This window comes from Trachemys scripta, chromosome 12, assembly GCF_013100865.1.
Source record: "Trachemys scripta elegans isolate TJP31775 chromosome 12, CAS_Tse_1.0, whole genome shotgun sequence".
NCBI lineage: Eukaryota > Metazoa > Chordata > Testudines > Emydidae > Trachemys > Trachemys scripta.
In genome coordinates, this window is record NC_048309.1 from 631,281 (window position 1) to 657,414 (window position 26,134).

At 49.0% G+C, this 26,134-nt stretch overlaps 2 protein-coding genes across 2 annotated transcripts in view; one reads left to right on the forward strand and one right to left on the reverse strand.

Moving 5' to 3' along the window:
- Positions 1-310: 310 nt before the first annotated feature.
- Positions 311-17,029, forward strand: NCOA5 (nuclear receptor coactivator 5; the record flags this gene model as incomplete). Its single annotated transcript, XM_034788043.1, is given in 9 exon segments — positions 311-497; positions 1,058-1,165; positions 5,421-5,487; positions 9,138-9,488; positions 9,754-9,869; positions 10,327-10,453; positions 12,326-12,525; positions 13,566-13,886; positions 14,860-17,029. Coding segments are annotated over 9 exon segments (2,118 nt in total). The 3' UTR covers positions 15,525-17,029.
- Positions 17,030-17,799: 770 nt separating this feature from the next.
- Positions 17,800-26,134, reverse strand: part of SLC12A5 (solute carrier family 12 member 5) — a 112,690-nt gene continuing 104,355 nt past the window's right edge. Inside the window, exon 24 of the mRNA XM_034787576.1 lies at positions 17,800-22,843. Coding sequence (XP_034643467.1) covers positions 22,752-22,843 — 92 coding nt within the window. The 3' untranslated portion in view covers positions 17,800-22,751. The remainder of the gene's footprint in view (positions 22,844-26,134) is intronic.

Here is a 26,134-nt window from a genome sequence, read left to right on the forward strand (position 1 = left end):
TTTCTTAGTTTGGAATTGAACTAATGAAAAAATATCCGTAGAGGGATCAATCATGGATTTAAAATTAAGGGTTTAGGCCAGTAATTTCCTTTTAGCAGGACAGGAAGATCAAACCCAACACGACGTAAGATACAGTTTTCTGCCAAACTTCCAAATCATCTGTGTAAGGATTTCTCTTGAATGCAGCTTGCTTAAGGCAGACCCATTGGCCTCTAGTCTGCAAACATGTTAACTTTAACCTTGTTCCAATGTAATTGTAATTGTCGTGGATGTGAAATGATATGCATGGCCATTTTTCTTTTTTGCGAAGAGTTGCATTTGGAACGAAAACAAAATGGCTCGAGGACGCACGAGCAATAGCATCAAACAGAGCGACTTCACTAACAGCACCAATCCACAGGATTTAGAGAGAAGACTTTTTGTCGGCAATTTGCCCACAGACCACATGACCCGTGAAGAAATGGAAGAGATATTTTCAAAATATGGCAAAATCAGGGGTTAGTATTTTATTTTGTTATGGCTGGGAAATCATAGTCAGAAACTTAATTTTCATGCCACATCTGATGATAATGAGAAGGGTGACAGTGAAAAAAGTGACCTTTAGTGACTTTTCTTTATCTGCATTTTCCCTGAAAACTAACTTCCTTTAGTACAACTGAAGCCTAAGGCATGTTAGAGCTATGGCAGTTTCTCTTTTATTCTTTTGGGTTTGCAGTATGGGACTATACCAAACAAGTCTATACTTTCTAGGGCTCTCGTATTCTCTTAATTGGATCTTGGTCACTTTAGTGCCTTTTGATCACTGTCTTGTCAGAAGAAGTTGGGCTGTTATATAGCATTTCATAATCGCCTTAGCAACATTATTTTCCATTTTTTGTAAATTCTCCTTCGCTTTGGTCCTGGTTAACTTATTTGAGTGTTCCTATTAAGCTTGGATAGATGTTCTTGGGTAAAGTCCCTTTGCTTGTTCAGCCCTGTGGGGTTTATATAATGGCCTGCATGTGGTAGTACTGTCCCTTAGTTGTAACTGGTCTTGCCCTGCTATTAATTTTTCCAGCCCTCAGCATGTTCCATGGCTATGGGTTCGTGCAGTATGAACGTCTAGAAGACGTCCAGGCCGCTCTGGACGGTGAGAAGGGTCGCCTTTTTAAAGGGTATAGATTAGGTAAGGAAAACTGCTCCATGCTACTCGTACTGATGCCAGCATGCATTTGGGTAGAAAGAAGGCTTTTTCTTTTAAAGATCTATGGAAAGACCATTGTGTGAAACCTGCCTTGAATATTAAACTAAATTTGTATTAGGCACTGTATATTTTTTGAGTTTTGTTCTAGTCTTGTGTGTGGTACTCTGCTCCCTCTTGATATTTTGATCTTTCTCCAAATTTATTTTTATATTTTAGTATTTAAATAGCACTATAAGCATATGTAAAGCACAGCATAACAAGTAGTTGGTGCTAAACCAAAAAAATCTCCAGTGTTCACCGGCCCTTACTGAACTTCATTTTTTAAATCCTTTGTTATTGTATGCTAGACGTCATCTTGATAGATAAAGGGAATTGATCACATAACTAAAAGTTAGTGTGGTTGCTTAGGTGAAAGTGATCATGACTTGGTTATATTTATGTGCAAACAGAATAAATTAATATAAATATGAAGCATTGTGGTACTTTACAAAGACCAGTTTCACAAAGCAGAAAACAATTTAATCAAGTCAACTGGAGAGAGAATTTAAACAGAAAAATGTGAATTAAAATTGATGAAGGAAGCAAGAGAATACAAGGAGAAATCTATGGCCAGCAGAGTTAAGGACAGTAAGGAGGAGTTGAAGTATGTTAGGAATGAAAGGAACCCTGACAGTGGTATTGGCCCATTTCTAAATGGAAATGGTAGAATTGTCAGTTATGCAAAAAAGACAGTTCAATGTTCAATAAATATTTCTGTTCTGTATTTGGGGGGGAAAGCCAGATGTAATCATCATATAGTAATAAAGAAATACTTTCCAGTGTAGCTAGTAGTTGCTGTTTAACATCCTCCTTAAGGTTAGATGCTTTTGAATCAGGGGATATGGATAACTTGCATGGCTGAGGAGCTCTTTGGACCATTAATGTTGATTTTTTTTTTTTTTTTTTTTTTTGGATGTCTTGGAAAACTAGAGAGGTTCCAGAAGACTGGAAGAAAGATAATGCTGTGCCAATATTTAAAAAGGGTAATTGGGATGACCAGACTAATTATAAACTTGTCAGCTGAGACTGATCCAGGCAAAATAATGGAACAGTTGATACAACATTTGAATATACCAAATTAAAGGAGGGCAGTCCAATTAATGCCAGTCAGCATGAATTTATGGAAGATAGATCTTGTCAAACTAGTTTGATATTTTTTGATTAGTTTACAAGTTTGGTTGATAAATGCAGTAGTGTTTATGTAATAAACTTCTGAAAGACCTTTGACTTGGTTCTGCACAGCAATCCTAGTAAGAAACTAGAACAATATTAAATCAACATGGTACACATTAAATGAATTAAAAACTGGGTAACCAATAGTTAGGCCTCAAAACATAATTGTAAATGGGGCATGATGGTTGAGTGGATGTGTTTTATAGTGGTGTCCCACAGGTATAAGTTCTAGGCCCTATGCTATTTAATATTTATGTCAGTGATCTGGAATAAAATATAAAATCATTATTGATAGTTTGTGTCATCTGCAAAAATGTGGGGAATGGAATAATTGAGGCTAGGTCACTGATATGGCATGATCTGGATTGCTTGGTAAACTGGGCACAAGCAAACAATGTGTTTCACTACAGCCAAATGTAAGGTCTTAGAGGAACAAAGAATTAAGGCTGTACTTACAAGGATGGGGGTCTCTATCCTGGGAAGCAATGACTCTGTAAAAGACTTGGGGAGGGCAATGGATAATCAGATGAACATGAGCTCCCAGTGTGATGCTGTGGCTAAAAGGGCTAATGCAGTGTTGAGGGAAATACTGTGTAGGAGTTAGGAAGTTAATATTATCTCTATATTCAGCACTGGTGTGACCAGTACTGGAATACTGTGTACAGTTCTGGTGTCCACAATTCAGATGATGGAGAAGGTTTAGAGAAGAGCCAGGAGAATGATGAAAGGCTTGGAAAACATGCCTTTTGGTAAGGCCCAAGGAACTCAGTCTAATTAGCTTAAAGAGAAGGTCAAGGGGTGATCATCGCAGTCTGTAAATACACCTACAAGGGGAACAGAAATTTGATAGAGGGCTTTTCAGTCTGGCAGATAAAGGTATAACAAGATCATTGGCTGGAAGATGAAACTAGACAAATTCAGACTAGAAATAAGGTGCAAATTTTTAACAGTGAGAGTAATTAACCATTGTGACAACTTACCAAAGGTTGTGGTGGATTCTTCGTCACTGTACATTTTTAAATCAAGATACATTTTAGAAAAATCTGCTATGCTGTAGTGCAACCACAGCTATTGTATTTGAAAGCAGAAATTAAGTCAAGAACATCCTATGGCCTGTGTTGTGCATAAGGTCAGACTAGATGATCACAACGGTTCCTTCTGGCCTTAAAATCTATGAAAATCTTCCAAAACACAAGATTTTTAAGTTTTTTCAAAAGGTGTTTTGTAAATGTTAAATATTTAATCTGTAAATGCTGATGGCACCAAATAAAGTTTTCTTGAAAACTGTCCATTTTTCAGAAGAGAAGAATCCTTTAAATGTATGTCCAGTTTGAAAACATAAAATCTTAAACTAAGGAAGCAGATAGTGTTGCACTTAAAGGGTTACATTTGGTAAAAGAATATCCTGCAATGAAAAGTCAAAATGCAGTGAAAACAGTACTACGTTAGATGTACATTTTCTGTGTGCTAAAGTCGAATGTCATGAACACATAGGGACCTCTTAAAAGAAACCAAATAATTTAACCCCATTTTTGCATTGCACTAAAATACTTTTACAAATACACTGAAACTCCTTTAATTGTCTCCTTGATAAATAGATCTGTTCAGAGAATAAATGTCTAGCATACCTAAAGGTAAATACGGTAGAAAGTTGCCACGTTAAATAGACAAAACGCCCATCCATTTCTTAAACTAATGTATCTGTCTCAAATAATATCCTGTGAATTTTTATGCCACTGGTTTCTTGGGTTACCACTACTTAATGCACAAATGGTATTTGCCTTTTCATTCACTGTCAAAAGAGAGAACACATCCTTTCTTGTTTAGAGTAAGAATGAAGATTGAAACTAGCATCTTTGTTTTAATTTTAACTAAAATGCAGCATGAAAAGCTTGGGAAATGAAGGTAGATAGTAAAGCCACCATGTTTCTGCCTCCAGAACGCTACATGCCTTGTTTTTGTTTTTTTTCCAAATGCAGGAAAATTGAAAGCTATACATTATTTAAATACTTACTCATTACTGTTATTTACATTGTTAAATCCTCAAACAAGTGGTACATGTAGCATTTAGGTGATTTTCTTTTTTTAAAGGTTCTCATGACTGAGAACAAAACGTCCTAAACCAACCGTTACTCTGGAGTGGTTTTGTTCTTGCCCACATTCAGATAATAACCTCATCATCTCTCTGCTACCGTGGATGTTTTCATCATTTCTCTCCAGACTAATATTATCAGCTGTTTTGGCTGAACTTGTGTTCTTGAATTGGTTACAGCCTTGTGGCTCCCTAGTTCTCTTGTGTGTTCCACTCTGAACACTTCAAGGAACATTTTCTGTGCAGTTACTCAGACATGAACAATTTTAAAATGTCTGATGTCTGCATTTATTTGCATCACATTGACTTGATGGTGTTATGACTGCATGAAGTTCACTTCATGGGGTAGTTTTTACTTCAAGTCCCTTGGATCCTTCTGCCTGAGAGGTGGAGATTGTGCAATTTGATGTCACAACAGTCCCTTGGAAGTCAATTGACCTTGTTTTTGAGAGCCCTTGGGTTCTTTTCCAGAAGGATGACAGCATCCTCCATCGAACAGGACTGGCTTTGAATTTTGAGATGAAGTGTGCTAGCCAACAGCTTTCCATTCGCGAAGGATTGTCTGACTCTTTACTTTTTCTCCTGGAATCCATGGAGCTGCATGCTGTTGGTCCACAGACTACAGGAGAAAGAGGTGGTGTTCTCTTATGGGACAAGGAGTCTGGACATGGGTCTAAACATGATAAAGGGATAGAATTTCATACAAACTGTCCACTTCTTTTAGCTGGAAATCACAGTAATCCATGACCAACCCGTTGCATTGTACTATCTTAATTTTAATAAAAATAATTAAAGTGACAATGCCTCTTGGCTGAATGGATTTCCTTGCACCATATGGCTGTCTTTGAACTTTTATTGCTTTAATTTAAAATGTGCTGACGATCTCTTTTTTGTTCCATAGCATTGAACAGATGGGTTGATTATTCTTTTCAGATATTAATAAAGCAGCGGAAAGAAGAAATATGAATAAGGCTTCATCAAGGTCCAGCCCATCACGAAGGTAAAGTACCTGGAAGCAGTGAGTTATACTAGGAAGGTTAGGCTTTAGGGTATGAGCCCTCCTTCCTCTGCTAAATGTCTAGTTTTCTTCCCTCACCACCACCTCCCCAACAGAATGGAGACACTCAAGTGAACAGTTAGAATGTGTCCATCCCTTCCATGTGCGAAGGGCCTCACTGGTTCCAACAGCTCAGGAGGCACAAGGGAAACCTTGTTTGCTGCTGTGACTACAACTGGATGCTGCATTTTGCAGCATAGGTTGTGTGAAATTTGTTGGGGAACGACTGCTGTTTGTTCCTGACTCTTAAGTGTCAGGGAAACAAGGCGTCTATAGAGAATACAATGGGTATATAGCATTCGCCATGCTGTGCAACAGAGAATACCAGCACTTTACATCTTCTGATGTCGAAGGCTTCCAGTGCTCACATGAGCCTGGAAAATGATTATGCAGACAACGCACACTACAGGGAGAGAACTTCCCTTTCTGCATGTGCACTTGTATCATACCGTCATCCTTCTCTGTACAGTTACATTGGGGATACTGGGCATCTGCCTACTTTTCCCACGCATCCCTCCCCCAATAAATAGGCCCAATGTGTACAGTCCCTGTGTGTCACTCTTCTTGTGCAGTCACACAGCAGATTGAGAAGAGACACATGAATTAACTACATTGCAGGAGGAGACTCCTGAATAATGTCCATGTTTTACTATGGATTGTGGGTGAACACTGCAGTTACATTCTGACGCAGTATGCCTCTTCTCTGGCTATACAACAGAGCTGTGTACACATAGGGAGAAATGTCAATGTCAGTACTGAGAACTGTATGAACACTACATGTAACCAGTCTCAAACATCCATGTTTCACAGCTACACTGCAAATTGTATTGTGTCTGTGTCCGTAGAGATTCCATGTTCCTGTACATAGATACAGTGGGCCACAGCTGGCTACTGTTTATGGCTATGTCCAGTTACAGGGGTGTCCCGGCAGATACTGTGTGTCTCTGTTTGTCATTGAGTGTGGTCAACACTACCTTCAGTTACACTAGAGATCTTGGGCGAATACGTTCCTTCCTGGACCTCATAGAAGGAGTAAGAAGTGTATGGGGTTTCCCGTGTAAATCCTGAATGTCTGGGGATACAGAATGCAGACGTATACTGTAAAATTTGCTGCATTTATACTACAGAGCACAAGTGGATTTATAGAGCCCGCTGCCACTTGGCGTCGGGCAACATTGCAGGAGCATGCAAGTGCAGGCCGCTGCCTCTGGGCATTGGGCAATGCTACAGGAGCATGTGAGAGCAGAGGCCAAAATCACTGGGCATCAGGGTACGGGTGATGCCACAGCAGCGTGTGCGAGCACAAGCCAATGCCACTGGGCATTGGGGTTCAAGCGATGGCGCAGGAGCATATGCGAACACAGGCCGATGCCACTGGGCATTGGGGTTCGGGCAATGGTTCAGCAGCGCGTGCAAGCACAAGGCCGATGCCGCTGGGCATTGGGGTTCAGACGACGGCACAGTAGCGCCAGCAGATTTGCAGAGGCTGATGCTATGGGCATCAGGTAACGCCGCAGGAGCGCAAGCGGAGGCTGATGCCACAGGAGTGCAAGCAGATTTGCAGAGGCCAATGCCTTGGGCATCAGGTGAGCAGGAGTGTTTGAGCAAGCAGCAGCTGATGCTATGTGTGAGTGTTTGCATCACCGAGGGCAAACAGCTGTTGTGCATCCTTGTTCACGATGTCTCACTCCAGATAATGGATGGATGTGGCCTGTATACCTGTTTAGGTAAACAGAGTGGGAATTAATACCATATACAATGCAATTACATTGCAGTCTTGGGTGGTTGTATTGTATTCTACCCTATGGCTTACAGCAGGATATGGGATACTCTGTATCCCTGTGTCTGACTGTACTGTAAATTCCAGGTGGATGCAGTGGTATCTACTCTGGTTTCACTGCAGATTACAGATGAGAATACAGGATGTATTTCCTCTAGTTATACTGCAGAATGAGTGGGGAATACTGTGTGTATCCCTAATCTAGTGTGTGATTACACTACACATCGTTGGTGAGGATATGCTCTATATCCAGTCTGTATAAAGTGTAAAGCAGGAGGGGAAACTGTTTCCCTGATATTGAGGATGGTTACACTATAGATCATGTTCAAATATGGTGCATCTTCTCGTATATCACAGGGAGACTGTATCCCTGGTGCAGATACATTCTGATCACTGGAAAACACTGTATATATTACCTGTGGGTAAAACAATAGTTCATGTTACAGGATACACACTGTATCTGGCTTATAAAGAAAGACCACAGGGAATACTGTGTATCCCTTGGAAGCAAATGGTCAAAGTTATTACATGGAATCCACATAACTTCCTCACTGCTCAGAGAAGAGGGGCATAGGAAAGTAATCATCAGCTGGGTTTGGGTAGGTATCTATCAACTTGGTATTGAAGCCTGAACCTCTAGCTGGCTAATCCTGATACTCACTCTCCAACTGATTCCGAAATGAAATTGTCAGCCACGTAGAACTTACGGGAGGGATTTGCCTTCGTCTTGCTGTGAAAGAAACTATAGTAATGAATAGCATGTTCCATACTTCCTTCAGGACCTAGGCTAGTTAGCCAAGGGGAATTTAGCAATTGGAAGTGTTGGTTAAAAATCTCAATGAAATACTTCCTTTCAAGTGTTTCTCTTCTCACAATTGTAAGTGTCCTGCAGATGTTTGCCATGTGAGAGTACATACTGCTCTGCTCGACGCTCAGCACTTCCATTCCTAAGGCGTACTGTATGTTTATGGCTTAGAGTGGATTGAAGGCTATGCTAGATCTGGAAAACAGAGCATTATTTGGGAAACATTCTATTTTGGAAAAAAGAAGCATGCAGTCTTTCACCTCTCTTTCTGTGTACTTCTGACGGAAGATGGCATGCTGCTGTACTACAATTAAAAGCCTGAGTGAGAGGAGACATTCAGGTACCATTGGGAATCATGATCCTGCTGATGATACCGACCTGGCTCGGTTAGTACTGTCCTAACATGGGGCATCATGCAGTCACACTGATTTCCTTCAGGGAACATCTCATCACTGTACAGAATCCAGCCATATGGTCTTCATGATCACAACACACATTTTCATAAACGTGGCAATATTGATGGAATTGTTTCAGGGATTCTGCTCTCCTTTTTCAATTCAATGACTTAAAACTGTCCCTTTGACATTTAACTACAGTGTCCTAGTGGATGGGAGGACATGACACCCGGGGTTCTGTGTACCAGTTGTCCGAAAAACAAATGTTTTGCTTGAAAATTCCTCACTGGCTGTGAGGCCTGACATCTTTGAGTGATGGTTTGTTAGCTGCCTGCCTTTGTCTTGCACAAACATCCTGCACTTCTAGTGGTGGTCCAGATAGGGTGTTTTCTGGAGCTTGCTGGGCTGTGCAAGGCATTTGAATAAGAAACCTTTTCAAAATGCCTTGACACAACCCTTTGGACCTGTCTCGCTGCTTTTGTTTTGATGGGGAATAGGAGGGGAGGATTCCGCTGCTGAGCAAAAGGTTTCTGTGGCCACCCCAGGTAAGAGGTCTAGGGCTGACAGTGCTCGTGCTTTTTGTCTAATGGCATTTCCCTGGTACTTTCCTCAGAGAACCATATGCGTATGGGGATGGCAGAGATGCGAGACGTGATCGCTCCCCTATTCGGGGGAGCCCACGAAGAGAGCCAAGGGATGGTAGAAATGGCCGAGATTCCAGAGACGCTCGAGATATTCGAGGTAGAGATGTACGTGATCCCAGAGATGCTAGAGACCACCGGGACCCTAGAGATCTGCGAGAGCCCCGGGACATCAGGGATCCTAGAGATCTGCGAGAGCCCCGGGACATCAGGGACCCTAGAGACTTACGGGACCCCCGGGACATTCGAGACCTGCGTGACCCACGGGATCCTGTGTATGATCGATATCGGGATGTGAGGGAGCCACGGGACCCCGTGTACAGGTATCTTATACTACTGGATTGGAGCTCTAGTGATTTGCTGCCTCTCTTGTGGTGATGATACTAAATTGGGACCTGTTGGTCCTCATACAGATTGTGGTAGTTTGGCCATCTGGAGGATAGCCAGGTACGTATTTTAATGATTAACCTGGAAGAGAGTTTGCATGCATTATGTTGGGAAGAGTTGGGGTTGCATGAGGGGATGATGTTGGTGCCTGGAATTTTCACTTCTGAACATACAGCAGGCTGTGAATCGTTTGCTTTGCAGAAGAGATGATGCTTATGACCGTTACCTTCGCCTGGAAGACTATTACCGGAGGAAGGATGACCCTTATTATGATCGTTACAGAGACCACTTTGACAGAGCCCCTTTGAGTGCAGAAGGTCAGTTTTCTTCTCCTCCCTGCACCCCCTGCCCCACGCCTCCAATACAATTTTTTTTTAACAAGTATAGTGTTATAGGCAGGTTTTCATATTCTGCCACCTGAAGATGGTGGAAGGTTGCATCCAGCCCTGAAACGAGTAGTGCAGCAGATCTACCTCTGAAACGGTGGATTGCTGTGGGGGTTGGGCAGGCTGGCAGGGATAGCTCAGTGGTTTGAGCATTGGCCAGCTAAACCCAGGGTTGTGAGTTCAATCCTTGAGGGGGCCACTTAGGGATCCTGGGCAAAATCAGTACTTGGTCCTGCTAGTGAAGGCAGGGGGCTGGACTTGATGACTTTTCAGGGTCCCTTCCAGTTCTATGAGATAGGAATATCTCCATATATTTATTTATTTTAATTCTGAGTGGTTAGATTGACATTATTCACTTCCTCCATTTCCATGGCTGGCTTTCTTTCAGAGCGTCTGAAACGTGAGGAGCGACGCAGGGAGGAGCTATACCGGCAGTACTTTGAGGAAATCAAGAGGCGCTTTGATTCAGAGAGGCCTGTGGACTGTTCTGTGATAGTGGTTAATAAGCAGACAAAGTAAGAAGCTAGTTGTTGTGACCAGTTGTGAGCCTCTGAATAGAGGGACGCTATTTGCTTTGGAATAAAAATTACCCTGGATTTTCAGGGCAGTTTCCATTGTAGCTGCTATTTGGGAGAGTAGCTTTTGAGCATTTAAGAGTGTTGCAATCAGTTTCTTTAATTCTTTTGACAGCAGATATTCTATTTTTGTTGGGGTGGGGAAAACTAAGTATTTTGGCCTTGAAAATCTATTATTCTGGGTTTCCCACACACACTTCCTGTAACAGCCTGGTACTTCATTGATACAGGGCTACCTGAAATGGCCTGTGGTTACTCTTCTCTTCATTATTAATTGAATTATTAATTATTGATTAAAATTAGCACTATGCAGTAGCAATAAGGGCACACATTAGATGGATTTAAAACTGGCTGACAGATCCCCAAAGTATTTGTCAGTGGGTAACCATAATCAAATGGGGCTGTTTCTAGTGGGGATCTGAAGGCAGCCGTAGTAGGCCTGATGCTAGTTGATATTTTCGTTAATGATCTGGACGTAAATATCAAATTTCTGCAGATTATGGAAAAATTGGCAGAATGGTAAGTAATGATGGCAGGGCAGACATGCAGAGCAGTCTGCATCACTTGGTAAGCCGAGGGCTTGTTTTAAAAATGTGTTTTAATACAGCCAAATGTGAGGCATACACACAGGAACGAAGAATACAGGCCATACCTACAACTGCATCCCGACTCTGACAAGGGTCTAGGTGGGCTAATGGACAAACAACCCAGCATGCGCTCCCGGTGTGTCTCAGAGCTAGTGCCAACCTTTGGTTGTATAAACGGGAGTAGTGAACTGGGAGGGGGTGGTACCTCTGTGTACAGCATTGGTGGGACTGAGGCTGGCTACTGCGTCCAGCTCTGGTGTCCATATCGTCAGAAAGATGTTGAAAAATTAGAGAGGGAGCAGAAGAGAGTGACAGAAATGATTCGAGGGCTAGAGAAAATGCCTTACAAAGAAAGACTTAAAGAGCTGGGTCTGTGTAGCTCATCAAAAAGAAGTTTGAGAGGTATCTTGATTACTGAGTACTAAAGGGCAGAACAAAAGCCAGTGGCTGGAAGCTGAAGCCAGACTAATTCAAATTGGAAATAAGGCGCAAATTGTTAACGGGGTGATTAACCGTGGGAACAAACTCCCAAGGGAAATGGTGGATTCTCCATCTCATGATGTTTTCAAGACTGGATGTCTTTCTTGAAGATGCTTTTAGTTGTATACAAGTTATTGGGCTCAGAACAGGGGGAACTGAGTGAAATTCTCTAGCCTGTGATATACAGGATGTCAGACTAAGATGTTCTAATGGTCCCTCCTGGCCTTAAAATGTATGAATCTGAAGGGCTGAGACGGGATTGTAAATCTTGGGTTCTGAAGCATTTGTGTTCTTTTCTATAGCTTGTTGATCAATGGTTCATGCTAAATTAGTCGTGTAGTCATGCTTTTAGCTCAAAAGAAGTGACTAAGGGAAGATCTACAAAACCAGCCCTCTTTTGAACAATCCAGACAGGCAGATTCCAATTCCTCTCTGATCAGTAATTGACCCATACTCCCTATTTTTGGTTGCGCTTAATATGTTTTTTGGTGCATGCAGATGTCAACAGGCTTCCAATTCCTGTTGTCCAAAGACACTGAATGTAGCTGGACCCGGGATCTGCTCTTCTGGAGGCTGCTGGGCCTTGTGCACATACAGAAGTTGCATCATCCGTTTAACTTAAATTCAGTTTTGAACAGAGTTAAACTGATGCAAAAAATGAGCCTGGAGGTGATGGAAGTGAACACACAAGGGTTTCTGTACATTGCTGGCATATTATAACGTGCACTGCTTTTGTTTTGTGTAGGGAGTATGCCGAGTCAGTGGGGCGGAAGGTGCGGGATCTGGGCATGGTGGTGGATCTGATCTTCCTCAACACAGAAATGTCACTGACTCAGGCCCTGGAGGACGTGGGCAGAGGAGGGTCTCCTTTTGCCATTGTCATCACCCAGCAGCACCAAGTTCACCGCTCCTGCACCGTTAACATCATGTTTGGCACACCACAAGGTACAGAGGCCACAATGGTCTGCTGGTTCAGATCACTCAGAAGTGCTAGAAGCACTTCCAGTGCTGCCTCAGAGATTCTTCTCTCAAGCAGAAAACCACACAAGACAGAACACTTCCTTGCTGTGACATAAATAGCTATTAATGACCGAATGCCTGTATGAAACAATGTTGAAGTGAACCTAGATTTCCCACTGTGAGGGAAAAGAGCAGTATGGCTCCGTGCTCTGTCTGCAAATCCCAGTATTTCTGGTGTGAAGCTCTGGGCAGCTTTTCTTTAGATGCTGAAGTCCTTCTCTGCAAGTATTATTCAGAGTGTGCGCCAATTCTTAGATCTATGCCCTGGTCCATTCACCTTTCTTCTTGTGAGACAGAATGAATGGCCACAACCTCCTTAAAGGTGCCCCCAAAGGAGACAGTCGGGCTTGTGCTCTGTTGTTTTATGATGTATCGTGGCTCAAAAGACCTTTTTTTTTTTTTTTTTTTTTTTTTTTGGCTGCTTATTGCTCCAGTACTGCTGCTGATCAGAGCTTTGCCTGGAATCAGCAGAGTGAAATTCACAAGTGTGGCTTTTCCCACTGTTTCTATTAGAACTTGTGGCAGCAAGGAAGTTGAGAAGAATCAGGTGAGTGATATTCTGCTGTTTGGGAAAGCTCTGAGCAGCAGCAGAAGAGAGGCAGGTACTGGGGCTATTCATGGGGAGCTAGGGGCGAAGTAGCAGAGACCATCCCCTGGTAGTGGTTAGATGTATTTGTATGCAATGTAAGGAAGAGAACTGCTTTCTTCCTACCAATAGGGGAGTTTTGAGGAAGATCATCTTATGTATCAAACACCTAAACAGGCTAATATGAAAGGTGTTACCCTGGTTGAGAACCACTTCTGTAGTTAGTGGTGCTGGAAAATGTTCCAAGCCCAAGCTTGGATACTAAGAGTTGCTCCTGCCTGTTCACTCTGATCTGCTGATCCAGGTCAGCAGAAGGAACACCTAATATTTGCACCTACTATCAGTGGGGTCCAAATAGTTAAAGCCTCTCTTTGTGCAGAACATCGCAACATGCCCCAAGCTGATGCCATGGTGCTTGTGGCAAGGAATTATGAACGCTACAAGACAGAGACCCGAGAGAAGGAGCGTGAAGAAATAGCCAGACAGGCTGCCAAGATGGCAGATGAAGCAATTCTGCAGGAACGCGAACGCCCACCACCCATAGAGGAAGGTGTCAGAGGGGGCCATCCGCCAGGAATCCAGACTCTCTTGAACCTGCTGGCAGACAACCGCTATCTAACTGCTGAAGAGACCGATAAAATCATCAATTACCTGAGAGACCGGAAGGAACGAGTACTTAGAAGTACTGACTCTCTGCAGGGTAAGTTATCTGTCATGTTCACTCCAATGCTATGTACCTTAACAGGCCTTTGAGGCAGAGATGTCTGTTAGTCCGTGTCTACGCTACCAGACTTTGCTGGTTCAACTGTTGGTTGGGTGGGGGGTGAAGGTGTGATTTCTGAAGGACAGCTACGCTAGCAGAAACCTCTAATGTGGGCACAGTTACACTGGCAAAACTGCGCTGTTCCCTGTGTAGCTTGTTTTGCTTGTGGGAGGTGGCTTTACGACAGTGGCAGAAAGCACAGCTTTGACGGTACAGCTGCGCCCACATGAGTGCGTTGCCAGTATGACATGCCAGCTCTCCCTTATCAGTAGAATGCTCTCGGCATAGACATAGCCTTAGAGTATTGAGGCTGTCCTGATCATTCAGGGATCTCCCTGGGGTGTTAGATTCTCTCTGTGAGATTGCAGGGATACACCAACTGAATAGACTTGTCATGTGAATGGAGATGGTTCTGTAAGTGACATGGCCTGTGTTCTGCTTCCATCCCACTCACCCAGAGTAGTTCAGTCCCACCCGTTTAGAGGAAAGGGCAGTAGTTGACTTGCGTGGCTTGGTAACTATACCCCTCGGGGCTCCTCTAGGATGCCTGTGTGACGAAGTGGGACTGTTCTTAATGTTTCCCCTAATACTGTGTGGGTGCCTCAGTTTCCCCTATGCATTCCCCTGTGCATTTCTTAAGCCTCTAGGTGGTGGGATAAAGGCCAGTGTGCACAAATCACCGACCCTCTGTCTCAGAGGGTCGGTGATTTATGCACACTGGAGGGTCGGTGATTTGTGCACACTGGCCTTTATCCCACCACCTAGAGGCTTAAGAAATGCACAGGGGAATGCATAGGGGAAACTGAGGCACCCACACAGTATTAGGGGAAACATTAAGAACAGTCCCACTTTGTCACAGCCTGTTCAGATGGGCCTGCAGAGAATTCACCGTTTTCTTTTCTCTTTCCAGCTCCATTGTCGAGACAGTCTCTCGGGGCGCCTTCGGGATCGTCTATGACCAGCCAGGCCAGCCTTCCAAGCTCTCAAACTCATCAGAGCACTCAGCCCCTGGTCTCGGCCACCTCTGCTACAGTGTCCTCCACTAATCCCCAACAGGAGCTGCAGGCAAAAATCCTCAGCCTCTTCAACAGTGGGGCTGCGGCTGCAGCGGCAGCAGCTGCTGTAGCAAACAGCAGCTCTGCAGCTTCCACAGCCGCTTCGGGTGGCACTCAGAACCAAAACTATGCGAATGTAGCCAGCAATCAAGCTCGGGCAGTGCAGCTCAGTGCTGCAAGCTTAAACCAGTCTCAGCAGAGAACACAGGTCCCTGGTCCACAGCTTCCTGCCCTCCCAGGCTCCACAAGGAACACCGGCCCAAGACCTGGAGCATCTCAGCCAGCCCAGGTACATTATGGTCAGCACCAAAATCGTCTGCCTACCCCTAGCAACATAGCTGTTCAAAGGCCCGTATCCTCGTCAGGTATCAACTTCGATAACCCCAGTGTGCAGAAAGCCTTGGACACCCTAATCCAGAGTGGCCCTGCTCTCTCCCATCTGGTGAGTCAGACAGTGGCCCAGGGGCGAGCAGGACCCTCAGCCCCGCAACCCATGGGCTCCTACCAGCGACACTATTAACATCTAGCTGCAGAGCCAATTTCCCTTCCCTTCTCCATTACCATACTCGTAGCTGTTTGAGTCTTTTGTCCTAGACCCAGGGCAAATGCCCTTGAAGATGCATGTCCTCTCCCTCTCTGGGTCCTTTGCTGTCCCTAGGCCACTTCTGCCTCCGCAGTGGCTAGAGCACTCACTCCAGTAGGATTGCTGTTGAGTGTGTTGCTAGTGCCCCTCTTCCCCTTGGTTTGGGTTAGCTGTTTTTGGAGACGAGAGCTCTGCTCTGTCAGTGACAAAGGAGTTCAGAAGCTTCTGTGGGTAGTTGAATTTTGGCCTCGATGGAAGTTGCTGCTATTCCAGCCCACCTGCGTTTCTCGCTCTTGGTGGTTGCCACTACAAGTAATGTTTGCACAGCATGTTACACCATGCCTGCAGTCTGTAGTCAAGTCTGGAGAGAATTTCACAAGGAGCGTATCAGAACAAAGTGGCTTCTTGAACTGGGTTTGTCTGAGACTGATTCCCCTCCCCCTTAGAAGCATCTCTTGCAGGGGTGTGAACTCTAGGATGGTTATGGGTTGGGTGGCTAGTGGTTAGACCTTCCTCAGAGGTTTGGGTGGGCAGTATTTGTGTGTGGTTTAAAAAAAACAAGCCATATGAGCCAGATATGGGGAGAGCTCCCTGGTGGTGCTGTAGCAGCTAAACTCGGGGAGCATGAGCAAGACTTGACCCCCCAGGTAAAGCTGGGCAGTGAGTGCAGGGTGGAACTCCCACAGCAGGGACGAAGACTTCCTGGCTTAGTGAGGCCAGCAAGGATCTGCTTGCCATACCCAGGAGTGAGGAGCTTTCCAGCTTTTGTTCTGGGTACAGTGGCAAATCCAAACACCAAAACTTCCTACTCAGGCCAGAATAGGGAACTAAAAGGCTCTGTCAATTCTCCTGGACTCAGCAGCCAAGTTTACAAGCAGTTTATTACATGTGACACAAGTTTTTGTTTGGTTTGGGGCAGTTGACTACTGTAACTTTATCAACAGCCCAACCACAGAAGCCCTAGTCTGTGTGCAGCTCCCCCTCCCAGAATTGGGTACCGCAGGCTCCCTGGTGGGGGGTGGGGTCTCTACGCACTGCTGGAGCTTTGCAGACTCCATTTGATTGCTGGTTAGGTTGGGTTCTGTCGCAGGTCGGGGAGGCAGTGCTGAGAGGGCTCCTATGTTTTTTATAAGTTTCCAAACATTTTAGTAGCAGCACTGGATGCTTTTGTGGAAAATCAGGCGGAGATTCCTGATCCAGTTTTTAACCAGTGATGCGTGTTGTTAGGGCATGTGGCTTCTCTGGCTAGATCATATCTAGTGCAAAAGGGAATGCATAGCCTCTGGGGCTTCCTGGGGGAGGCAGGAAGAAACTGTTTAGAAAACAAAGTTCCTGGAGCAGCGACTCTCTCTGTCCTGAATGGTTTGTGTTCTGGAGCGTTTTTCTTTCTGTGCTGTTAACAAGAGGACATTACTTTTTAATAAAATTGGCAGGAAAAAATATGATGTTGTGTGTTTGACACTAACCAGCTTGAGCATTAAATTGAAATAGATCTTCCCTAGGAATTGCCAGTGGTCTGTTTCCTCAGGTAACCTGCTTTATGGCTTGTCTACATGGGGAATTCACAGGGAAGCTAGTGAGGGTGTAGACTGAAAACCAATAGCTATTCCTCACTTGTTCTCAGGTGGGTGATCTTATTCTGCACTGAGTGCCTTTCTGTAATGGAGCTTGATCCACTATTAGCATGGAATAACAATATCCACACAGGGAGCTTTCTGGGCTTTTTCCTCTGCATCGACAAGCCTGCAGACACTGGCCAGTGCCAGATGCCAATGAGAAAGTGTGAAAGCCCTTTCTTGCACCTGACTCTGTAATCCTATTGCATGGGGCAGGGGAGGTTATGGGCTTGTCTCAGATTCTCAGTGCTTTTCAAGTATTTATCCTCACACCATCCTTGTGAACTCCTGAATTCACATTGCCAATCTGTAGAAACCATTGGTCTGTGCCCACTTCTCAGCAGTGTGTGAATGGGTGTGTCAGCAGCATGGAGGCCCCCAGTGCACTGCTGGGGAACTGAACCTAGGGCATTGGAAGATGGGAGGCTAGTGATACCAGTGAGAGTCATTTCAAATGTCCAAAAGTTCTCTCTCCAGGCTGCTGTTCCTGCGAGCCCCCCTGGGTCCTGCTACCAGGCATGCAGCTGCCACATGGAAAACTAGTGAAGTGTTGCTGCAGCACCCACAAACAAGTGACAATTCCCCACTACAAGTGGTGAAGGGTGTAATAAAATCATTTTATTGCATTTTGTGCAGACAGGAGTCTAAAAAATTAATACAATAAAAGCTGTAAAGCATTAACGGGAGCATTCAACAAGTGAGGAGCCACTCCTCTGTTAATATCCACAGAGAACACAGGGGGGCGATATTGAGGCGGCCCAATACAGAATACTGAAACACTCGCACAGAAATTAAATGCAAGCCTATTACTCTTTTCTTTTGGTTTGCAACCTATTTTATTTACAGAGTTTAAACTTCTTTGCATTGCTCTGCACACAGATTCTTTAAAACACAAAGCATACTAGGTCACTACATGTCTATTGAAATATTGCACTTGGAATAAAAGTCATTGGAATGGATGTAAAACATCTAGGTACAGTGACTATAAAGTTTATTTAATGAATTGACTTTGTTGTGGTAACATTCATAACAAATATATTGCACATGTAGCACAGAAAAGTGTTTTGCAACCAACAAAACCTCAAACCTCTGGATCCTTCCACTACAGGTCAATCCTGCTATGCAGTGGAGTCTTGACTCTTCTAGTGCAACTATTGTACCCTAAGCAGTATCTATAGTCACCTGAACCGCAGGAAGGATGAACACCATTGCCCAGTGCAGCCTCTGCCTACATCTGTAAACATGTTCTCAGAGGGTTTGTAACCTGGACCAGGGAATGCTTGGACTGGGCCTAACCCCCCAGCTTGCACTGGGAGGCCAGGTAGCGGGCTGGGGAGTGGAGGTTGCCCCCGTTTTAACTTGTGAGGAACTAAAGAGCTTTCCTCTGCTCTGGCTAGAGTAATTAGAGTGGTTCCCTGAGCAGGGGGCCGAGCCTTGCACCCAGAGCGCCTGCTCTGCTGGAGGGGGAGGGGCTGTGCTCATCCTTGCAGCTGCATACAAGGGCTTGCTGTAAAACAAGCCCCATGGCTCAAGACCTTCCTGCCCTCTCTGAAAACCCTGAACTGTCTCCACATGTGCCAGAAAGAGACTCCGGTTTCTACCACAGGACACTATCTTTACCAAGACGGAACAGTGGAAGGGTGCTCCAGAGGGAGCTGCACACTCACAGAGGCCAAACGTGCAGGGGCAGAGCTGGGTTTGTAAACTAACATGCAGTGCTGTCTGCTAAAACTGGCTCTCCAGCCCCGGGCATGGGGGACTTGCTGAGGAAACCAGCACCCTCTGCTTGCCCCCGAGGAGTTTGGCCAGGCAGTGCTTTTGAGAGGCAACAATGCACATGTGTGTTCAGAGCTGTAGCACGGGTCTTGCTGAGCCAGGGCCAGGGATGGGGGCTCCTTTGCCTTTCACTGTCTCAATGTGGTCACTTGCCAAGGGGATTGGGTGCTACCCCCCAGCACTGGTGGAGCGATGGCTTTCCGGGGGGGAGGGAGAGGGCCCTGGCTGCCATTGCTGTTTTGAGCAGTGGATGTAGCCCTGCTCTGAGCGGGTCTAATGGGTGCTTTGTTTAAAAGGGGGCTGGCAGCCTGTCTGCACTAGGGTTTCCAATGCCACAAGGCAATGCAGGGAAGGGGGCAGGGTGTGACATGCCCACGGGTGAGCTCAGTGCTGCCGGTGGTTAGTGCTAGAGGAATCATGAGACAAGAACTGTTCAGTCCTGATTGAAGGGAAAGAGCCAGGACTGAAGGGCATCTGCGCTGAGGGAGGGGGACAGCACTGGGGACAGAAAGGAGAGGAAGGCAGGCCGGGGGGCAGCTTGGGGGCCTGCAGGCAGCAGCAAAAGCCAAAGGAGAGTTTTGCAAGTAACATCTATGACTTCTAGCCCTGGGCTCAGTCTGCTCTTGGGAACCTTGCTGCTACGGAATGCTTTGAGAACCAAGCCATGGGAAGGGGCCTGGCTTATGGGGTTTTCTCACAGCAGCCCCTAACTAGCCCAAGCTCTTGCTGTGAGAAGCAGCCATGACCCCCTGACCCAAGCTTAAGGAAACCCTCCTCCAAGCAGACACCTGCCTGTTCACTCAGCAGAGCTGCTGGTCGGTAATTGTCCAGGGTTGGGCTGGGCTCCTGCATCACCCACTTCCAGCCAGGAGCTGGGCCCAGTGCTCGTGCTCTGGGAATAGTTCGGCTTCCCCTGGGCATCGATTCCCCATTAAGAGCGCGTGGGCGCAGCAGCGGGCACACATCCTCTGCCAGGGTTTGAAGCTGGGGCTGCTGCACAGAATAATGCTGCCTTTCCCAAGCAGTGTGGCCGCCCCTGGGGATGAGCCTGAACTGCTGCTGGGGGGGGAGGGGGGCGGTGGCACTTTGAGGGAGCCAGGGCTTAAGGGGCATAGCAACAAATACAGATGTGAGGGCTGGGGCCATCACCAAACCTGGCCTAGGCGAGCAGATGCTGGAGTGTGAGCAGGGAGCTTCAGCCCAAATCACTTCCTGCTCCAGTGCCCTCCCCTCATTCCCCATGGGGCCAGTGCTGGGGTGTGATGCCAAGGGCCCACTGGAGGAGGATTTAGGGCAGGTGCCCACAGAAGACCTTGTTCCCTCTCGCAGTTTCAGTGGGAAGGAAGTTGAGGGCTGACACCTCTGTGGGAGCAGCGGCCAGGGCCATTCACACCCAGAGGCGTGGAGCCTATTGCCAGGGAGCGCTGGGCACGGGATGCTCTTCCCTAGAGAGCATTGAGCAAGGGCAGCAGGATAGGAAAGGAAGGGGGCCTACGGGGAGCCAGCACTGTCTGTGAGAAGGGGCCCAGCTGCCTTCTCCAAGGGGAGTCATTGTACAAGACGTTAGCCCTTTACTGGCATCAAGCCATGGGCCTCTGAACCATCTCCCGCCTGCAGAAGGCACAGGGCTGCTCCCATGGCAATGAGCACGGGCCCATTCCCAGTGCTGCAATGGAGGCTAAGAGGTGGGTCTGGGGCTCAGCTCTGGGCCACACGTCTGAGCAGTGAAGCTGCTCCCTCTCAGCTGGGGGAGAGGCCGGCGCAGCACGGAGAAGGCCTGCCGGAGCAGGCTGCACTCAGATTGGAAGCTCAAATCTGCTGTGAAACAAGTTCAGAAAATTCTGTAACTTCTTTTCCCTGAAAAGACTAAGCAGCAAAATTCAAAGAGAATGACCCCGTGAGCTGGCCCTCCCCATGGGACGCGCTATAGGCCAGAGATGCTGCAGCCTTCACCCCCGCACGTGAATGACGAGGAAAAGCCGCCCTCTCCAGGGGGAGCAGCCTCAGCAAAACCTCTTGGAGCTCACGGGCCTGGGCCCCAGACTGAGCCTAAAAGCTGGAGCCAGAATTCACTGGCGCTAGTGACTCCTTGCATCTCTCAGCATAGATATAGATCTCTAGATATAGACTTCATCTGGGGCTAGGAACATAAATATGATCACTTTAAAAATACACATACAGTATTATGTACATTATATACAGCAGGGCAGGCGCCCGGGCTGGGCGAACCCTCTGCCCTCCCGGCCTCCACGTCCACTGTGGTTCCTAGAACTATTCACATTGGTTAAAAGCGCCTCAGTTTCTCAGTAAAGTGAGAGATGCTGAGGGGGGAGGAGGGACTGGGACCAAGGTTTGACATGTCTAAACAAGCCCACAGCCATGTGTGCAGGTGCAGAGCTGCTCATGGGCCCATGTGACCTGGGGAGGCTGCATCTCAGACGGGGACTGTCAGTGACCTGCTGCTGGTACGGGGTGGGCCAGGGTGGGGGGGTGAGATTGAGCTGATTTGCATATTTATAAACTTTGAATACCTATGGTCTTTACCCAGCAGCCCCTGAAGCAGCAACATGGCTTGGAGGAGGTTGCCATGGGGGAGAGGACGCAGGGAGCACAAGGCTGCAGGAGGGTCACAGGGAGGCTGTTCATGCCCATGCCGTGGGCGCTGGGCTCATGCCCGGTCCCATGCATGGTGTGGGGGGAGGGACACAGGCCTCCCGTCTGGAGCTGCTGTGCAGCATGGCTGTGCATGGCACTAGCCAGACGTGCGCCCCTGCGTTCCCAGGGCTGTGCAGCGCATGCGAACAGCATGCAGTGAGCGCGCTGCCCCAGCCCAGCTCAGGCACCACACCCTGGAGCAGGTGAGTCAGGGTGGTGCAGCCACGAGGGCCTGTGCTGAGCGGGGGGAGGAGACAAACTTTGTCCATGTCCCCACTGACACCCTCCCTGCCCCCCACTGGGATGCAGCCCCTGGCCAGGTCAGGCCCCTCTCACCCAGCCGGTGGATCTAGGGCACCTCACGACAATGGCAGCGTGGCGCTGTCCTTCGCTCCGACGCGCTGCAGGACCTGCCTCCTCCCTGCCCAGCCCTGCAGCACTCACCTGTCCCAGCCAGCACCGGGGGGGCCGCGGAGTGTGGCTGTGGTTTCCAGGGACGGGCAGCAGGAGGGCTGCGCTTTGCTGAGCCCACCTTGGCAAGAGGCCTGTGGCTGGCACTGCAGGCACCTGGGAGCGGTGGGGCGAGGCGAGCATGTGGGTGGCCTTGCCCAGGCGAACGGGCTCCAAAGGACACGTCAGCAGGCGGGGCAGGGCAGCAAACGTGTCCCACAAACCTCAACGTGTCCAACTATAGCAGAGCGAGGGGGAGGGAGCCTAGTCCCAAGGGCCCAAGGCACCCACGCCAGCCATCCGGGGGCTCCGCGGAAGCACTGACTGAGAGCCTGGCCAGCCCCCCTTCCTGCCCCACACGGAGGCCAGCGGTGGTGGTAACGCTCCAGGCCCTGGGGCTCAGGCTCAGAGCTACTGTCTCTATTTATATATAAACACCCACCGCAGGGCTGTGCTGGCGCGATGAGGAACAGCGGCGCTGGTGCTGGTTGCTCCTGGAGTATCAGGGGCTGCAGTTCGAATGGAGCGAGTGGGGGGCATGGTGAAGTTTCTGAGCACCAAGCACAAGCAGAACCACCTTCCTGCCCCCCCCGGAGCCAGGTGCAAAGAGGTCGGTGGGGGGTCTCTCAGGGTGCAAAAAAACTTCTTCAGCTCAGCAGTTGGCATTTCAGGAGTAGATGGTGATGACTTCCCGGCCCCCGCCGCGCACCAGCATGACCCGGTCCAGGTGCTCCGTCAGCACCTCCAGGAACTCCATGTCTGCAGGGACGTGGCTGTCAAGGCAGAAACCAGACCCAGCTCCGGGCACGGCTCAGCAGACACCATCTAGGGGACCAGATGGCCCGATTTTATAGGGACAGTCCCGATATTTGGGGCTTTTTTTAAATGGATGCCTATTTCCCCTCCCCCCCCCGTCCCGATTGTTCACACTGTCTGTCTGGTCACCCTAGCACCATTGCTGGCCCCACTAGAGACCGAGGGGATGGGGCAAACACAGGGCCTGCCCGGCTGGCTTGGCCTAGCCACCTGGCGGCTGCAGCAGCTGAAGGGGCAGGACCCGGGCTCAGGGAAGCACTGGGCTAATGACCTGGGCTGGCTGCTCCGCCCCTCAGGGGGCACCTCAGACTGAGCTTCAAGCACTGGGTGGTGGGCAGGGGCGGCTCTATGTATTTTGCTGCCCCCAGCACGGCAGTCAGGCTGCCTTCAGCGGCGTGCCTGGGGGAAGTCTCCGGTCCCACGGATTCGGCAGCATGCCTGCGGGAGGTCCGCCGGTCTCGCACCTTAGGCGTACCCACTGCTGAATTGCCGCCGAAGGCGTGGGACCGGCGGACCTCCCACAGGCATACCACCGAAGGCTGCCTGACTGCCGCCCTCATGGTGACCGGCAGGCCCCCCCCCGCCCGCGGCTTGCCGCCCCAGATACACGTTTGGAGCGCTGGTGCCTGGAGTCGCTCCTGGTGGTCGGGGCTCTGCATGCGCAACCCCCCCACCTCCCTTCAGGCCAGCAGATTGGCTGAGTTAGCTCTGCTGTCACAGGCCTCCACCAATCAGCTACACCACACCTGCCAGTGCCCGGGCCCCCACAGCGCAGGGCCAGGGACTGGGACAGCCAGGTGCCACTGGAGCTGGTGCTGCCGGAAACTGATGGGGGGGGGGTGCACGCGCACCCAAGACTGTGTGTGTGTGTCTGTCACTGTGCGTGCACCCACAGCTGTTTGTGTCACTGTGTTCGCACCCATGACTGTATGTGTGTGTTTGTGTCGCTGTGTGCGCACCTACGGCTGTCTGTGTGTGTCTGTGTCACTGTGCGCGCACCCACGGCTGTCTGTGTGTGTCTGTGTTGCTGTGCACGCACCCGCAGTTGTTCGTGTCACTGTGTGTGCACCCACGGCTGTCTTTGTCGCTGTGCGCGCACCCACGGCTGTCTATGTATCTGTGTCACTGTGTGCGCACCCACGGCTGTCTCTGTGTGTCTGTGTGACGAAGTGGGGGGTTTTCTTGTTTTCTGTGGAGTTTCAATGGTTTGCATGCAGAGGGGATGGGACTCAGTTTCCCTGGGTGTTACTGGTTTAACGAGGGGAGGGGAGAGGGAGTTTGTTTCGCAGAGGACCGGAGAGAGGACGTGGGGACCCAGCCAATGGCTGGAAGAATGGATACCCCAGCGACCAGTGACCTGGCAACCTGGCGACCTAGCTGAGGAGACACAGCCGGTTCTGGCCAGTGGGCGGACAATGGGCTGCAGAGTGAGGACCCAGTGACCTAACCAGCTGGTTCCAGCCAGAGGACAGAAGCGAGGAGAGGAGGCCCCGGTTTACGACTCTGTTTACCTGGAGAGAAGACAATGGACAGAGGCGGGACTTGAGGCCGGTGATCTCAGATGCCCAGCTGGGAAGCAGAGGGACTCGGGGCTGGAGAGGGGGAGCAGGCAGAGCCCACCTGGATGCAGAGAGACTGGGATGTGCTGGGCTGAGGGAGGCCAGGCCTGAGGCCCTGAGAGTTTCCTGTGCTGTGTTCAACTTTCAATAATCCCTCCTGTTTTATGCTGGCTGAGAGTCACTCCGGTCTAGAGAACAGGGTTGCATCAACCCCTTCGGGGGTGGAGGCCCCGGGGGTCCAGAGCGAGTGGACTCCCTGAGGGGGCCCAAGGCAAAAGACAGACGTGCTAAGGCTCAGAGAAGTGCGGCTCCAGGAGGTGGAGGGGCCTGACCCCGAGAGAGAGTGGACCCCCAAGAAGGGCTGTCGCACTGAAAGTGGCACCCCCCACGGACCGCACGGGGCCAAGAGTGGGCACCATCTGTGAGTCCGTGACAACGTGGTGTCAGCAGTGGGATGTTTCGCGGATGCACCCTGTAGACGTTGGCTGCGGGCGCAGGCGCTTTGCAGTGAGTGGCTGCCAGCGATAGAACGAGGGTATTGAACAGAACCAGCCTGGACATGGCCTAGAACCAGCTCCGTAAGAGCGACCTGGCCCGTCTCTGCAGGGAGAGGGGCTGAGCGAGGGGAGGCTCACTGAGGAGCGGCTGATTGCTCAGCTTGTAGAGAATGACCCATCCGAGGCGCAGGCTCCAGACCCCAGGGGGGCTCCCGGGGTGCCCGGAGAGCCAGGGAGTAGCCGTGGGGGCAGTCTGTGTAGCAACTGGGAGTGGGTCAGACCTGACTCCCCAGTCAGTACAGGGAGACCCCAGTCAGATTCCTCCCTAGAGGAGCTGTGGAGATTGGAACTGCAGCTGGAAGCGAAGGAGCTGGAGCTGGAGGAGCGGAGGCTGGTGGGCAGAGAGAGAGAACGAGCAGACTGTGCAGAACAGCGGAAGCAGGAGTTGGAGCTGGACGAGAGACGGGCCAAGAGGGCCTGCCGCGGGGTAAGTGGAGAAGGGCCCTGAGACGCCAGTGGTGTGTGGACTCTAGACACCAAACTGCTGCCCCAGTTCCGGGGCGGGGGGGGGGGGGGGGGGGGGGGGGGGGATATTGATGCTTACCTCACAGCCTGTGAGAAGGCCTGTGAACTGAACCAGATTGACCCCGCAGACAGGCTTCGCTGTCTGACCCCCCTGCTGGGTCCCAAAGCCATACAGGCGTTCAGCCAAACGGATGGTGTTGAGACGGGGGAACTCTGACCTGTTCAAACAGGCTTTGCTGCTGAAGTTTGAACTGACCCCCGAGGCGTACAGGAAACGATTCCGGAGTGTACGCAAGGCCCCAGGTGTCACTTACAAGGAAGTTGCCAACCTGCTGGGGGAATATCTCCGCAAGTGGGGGAAGGGCGCAGGGGCCGTACTGCAGAGGACGTGTATAACCTGCTGGGCTTGGAGCAGCGGTATGACATCTGCCCTCCGGACCTTAAGAAGTGGCTAGTGGACCGGAAGCCCAAGGATCTGCGCAGTGCAGGGGCGCTGGCAGATGAGTTTGTGGACAGCAGATCAGGGGCAAGAGGGAGACCCACATCGGGGACTCAGAAGGGGAGTCACCCCGAGACCTCTCCAAGGTGGGACTTGAGGGACCTGAAATGTAATTATTGTGGCCAAAAGAGACACAAGGTGGCACATTGCCTGA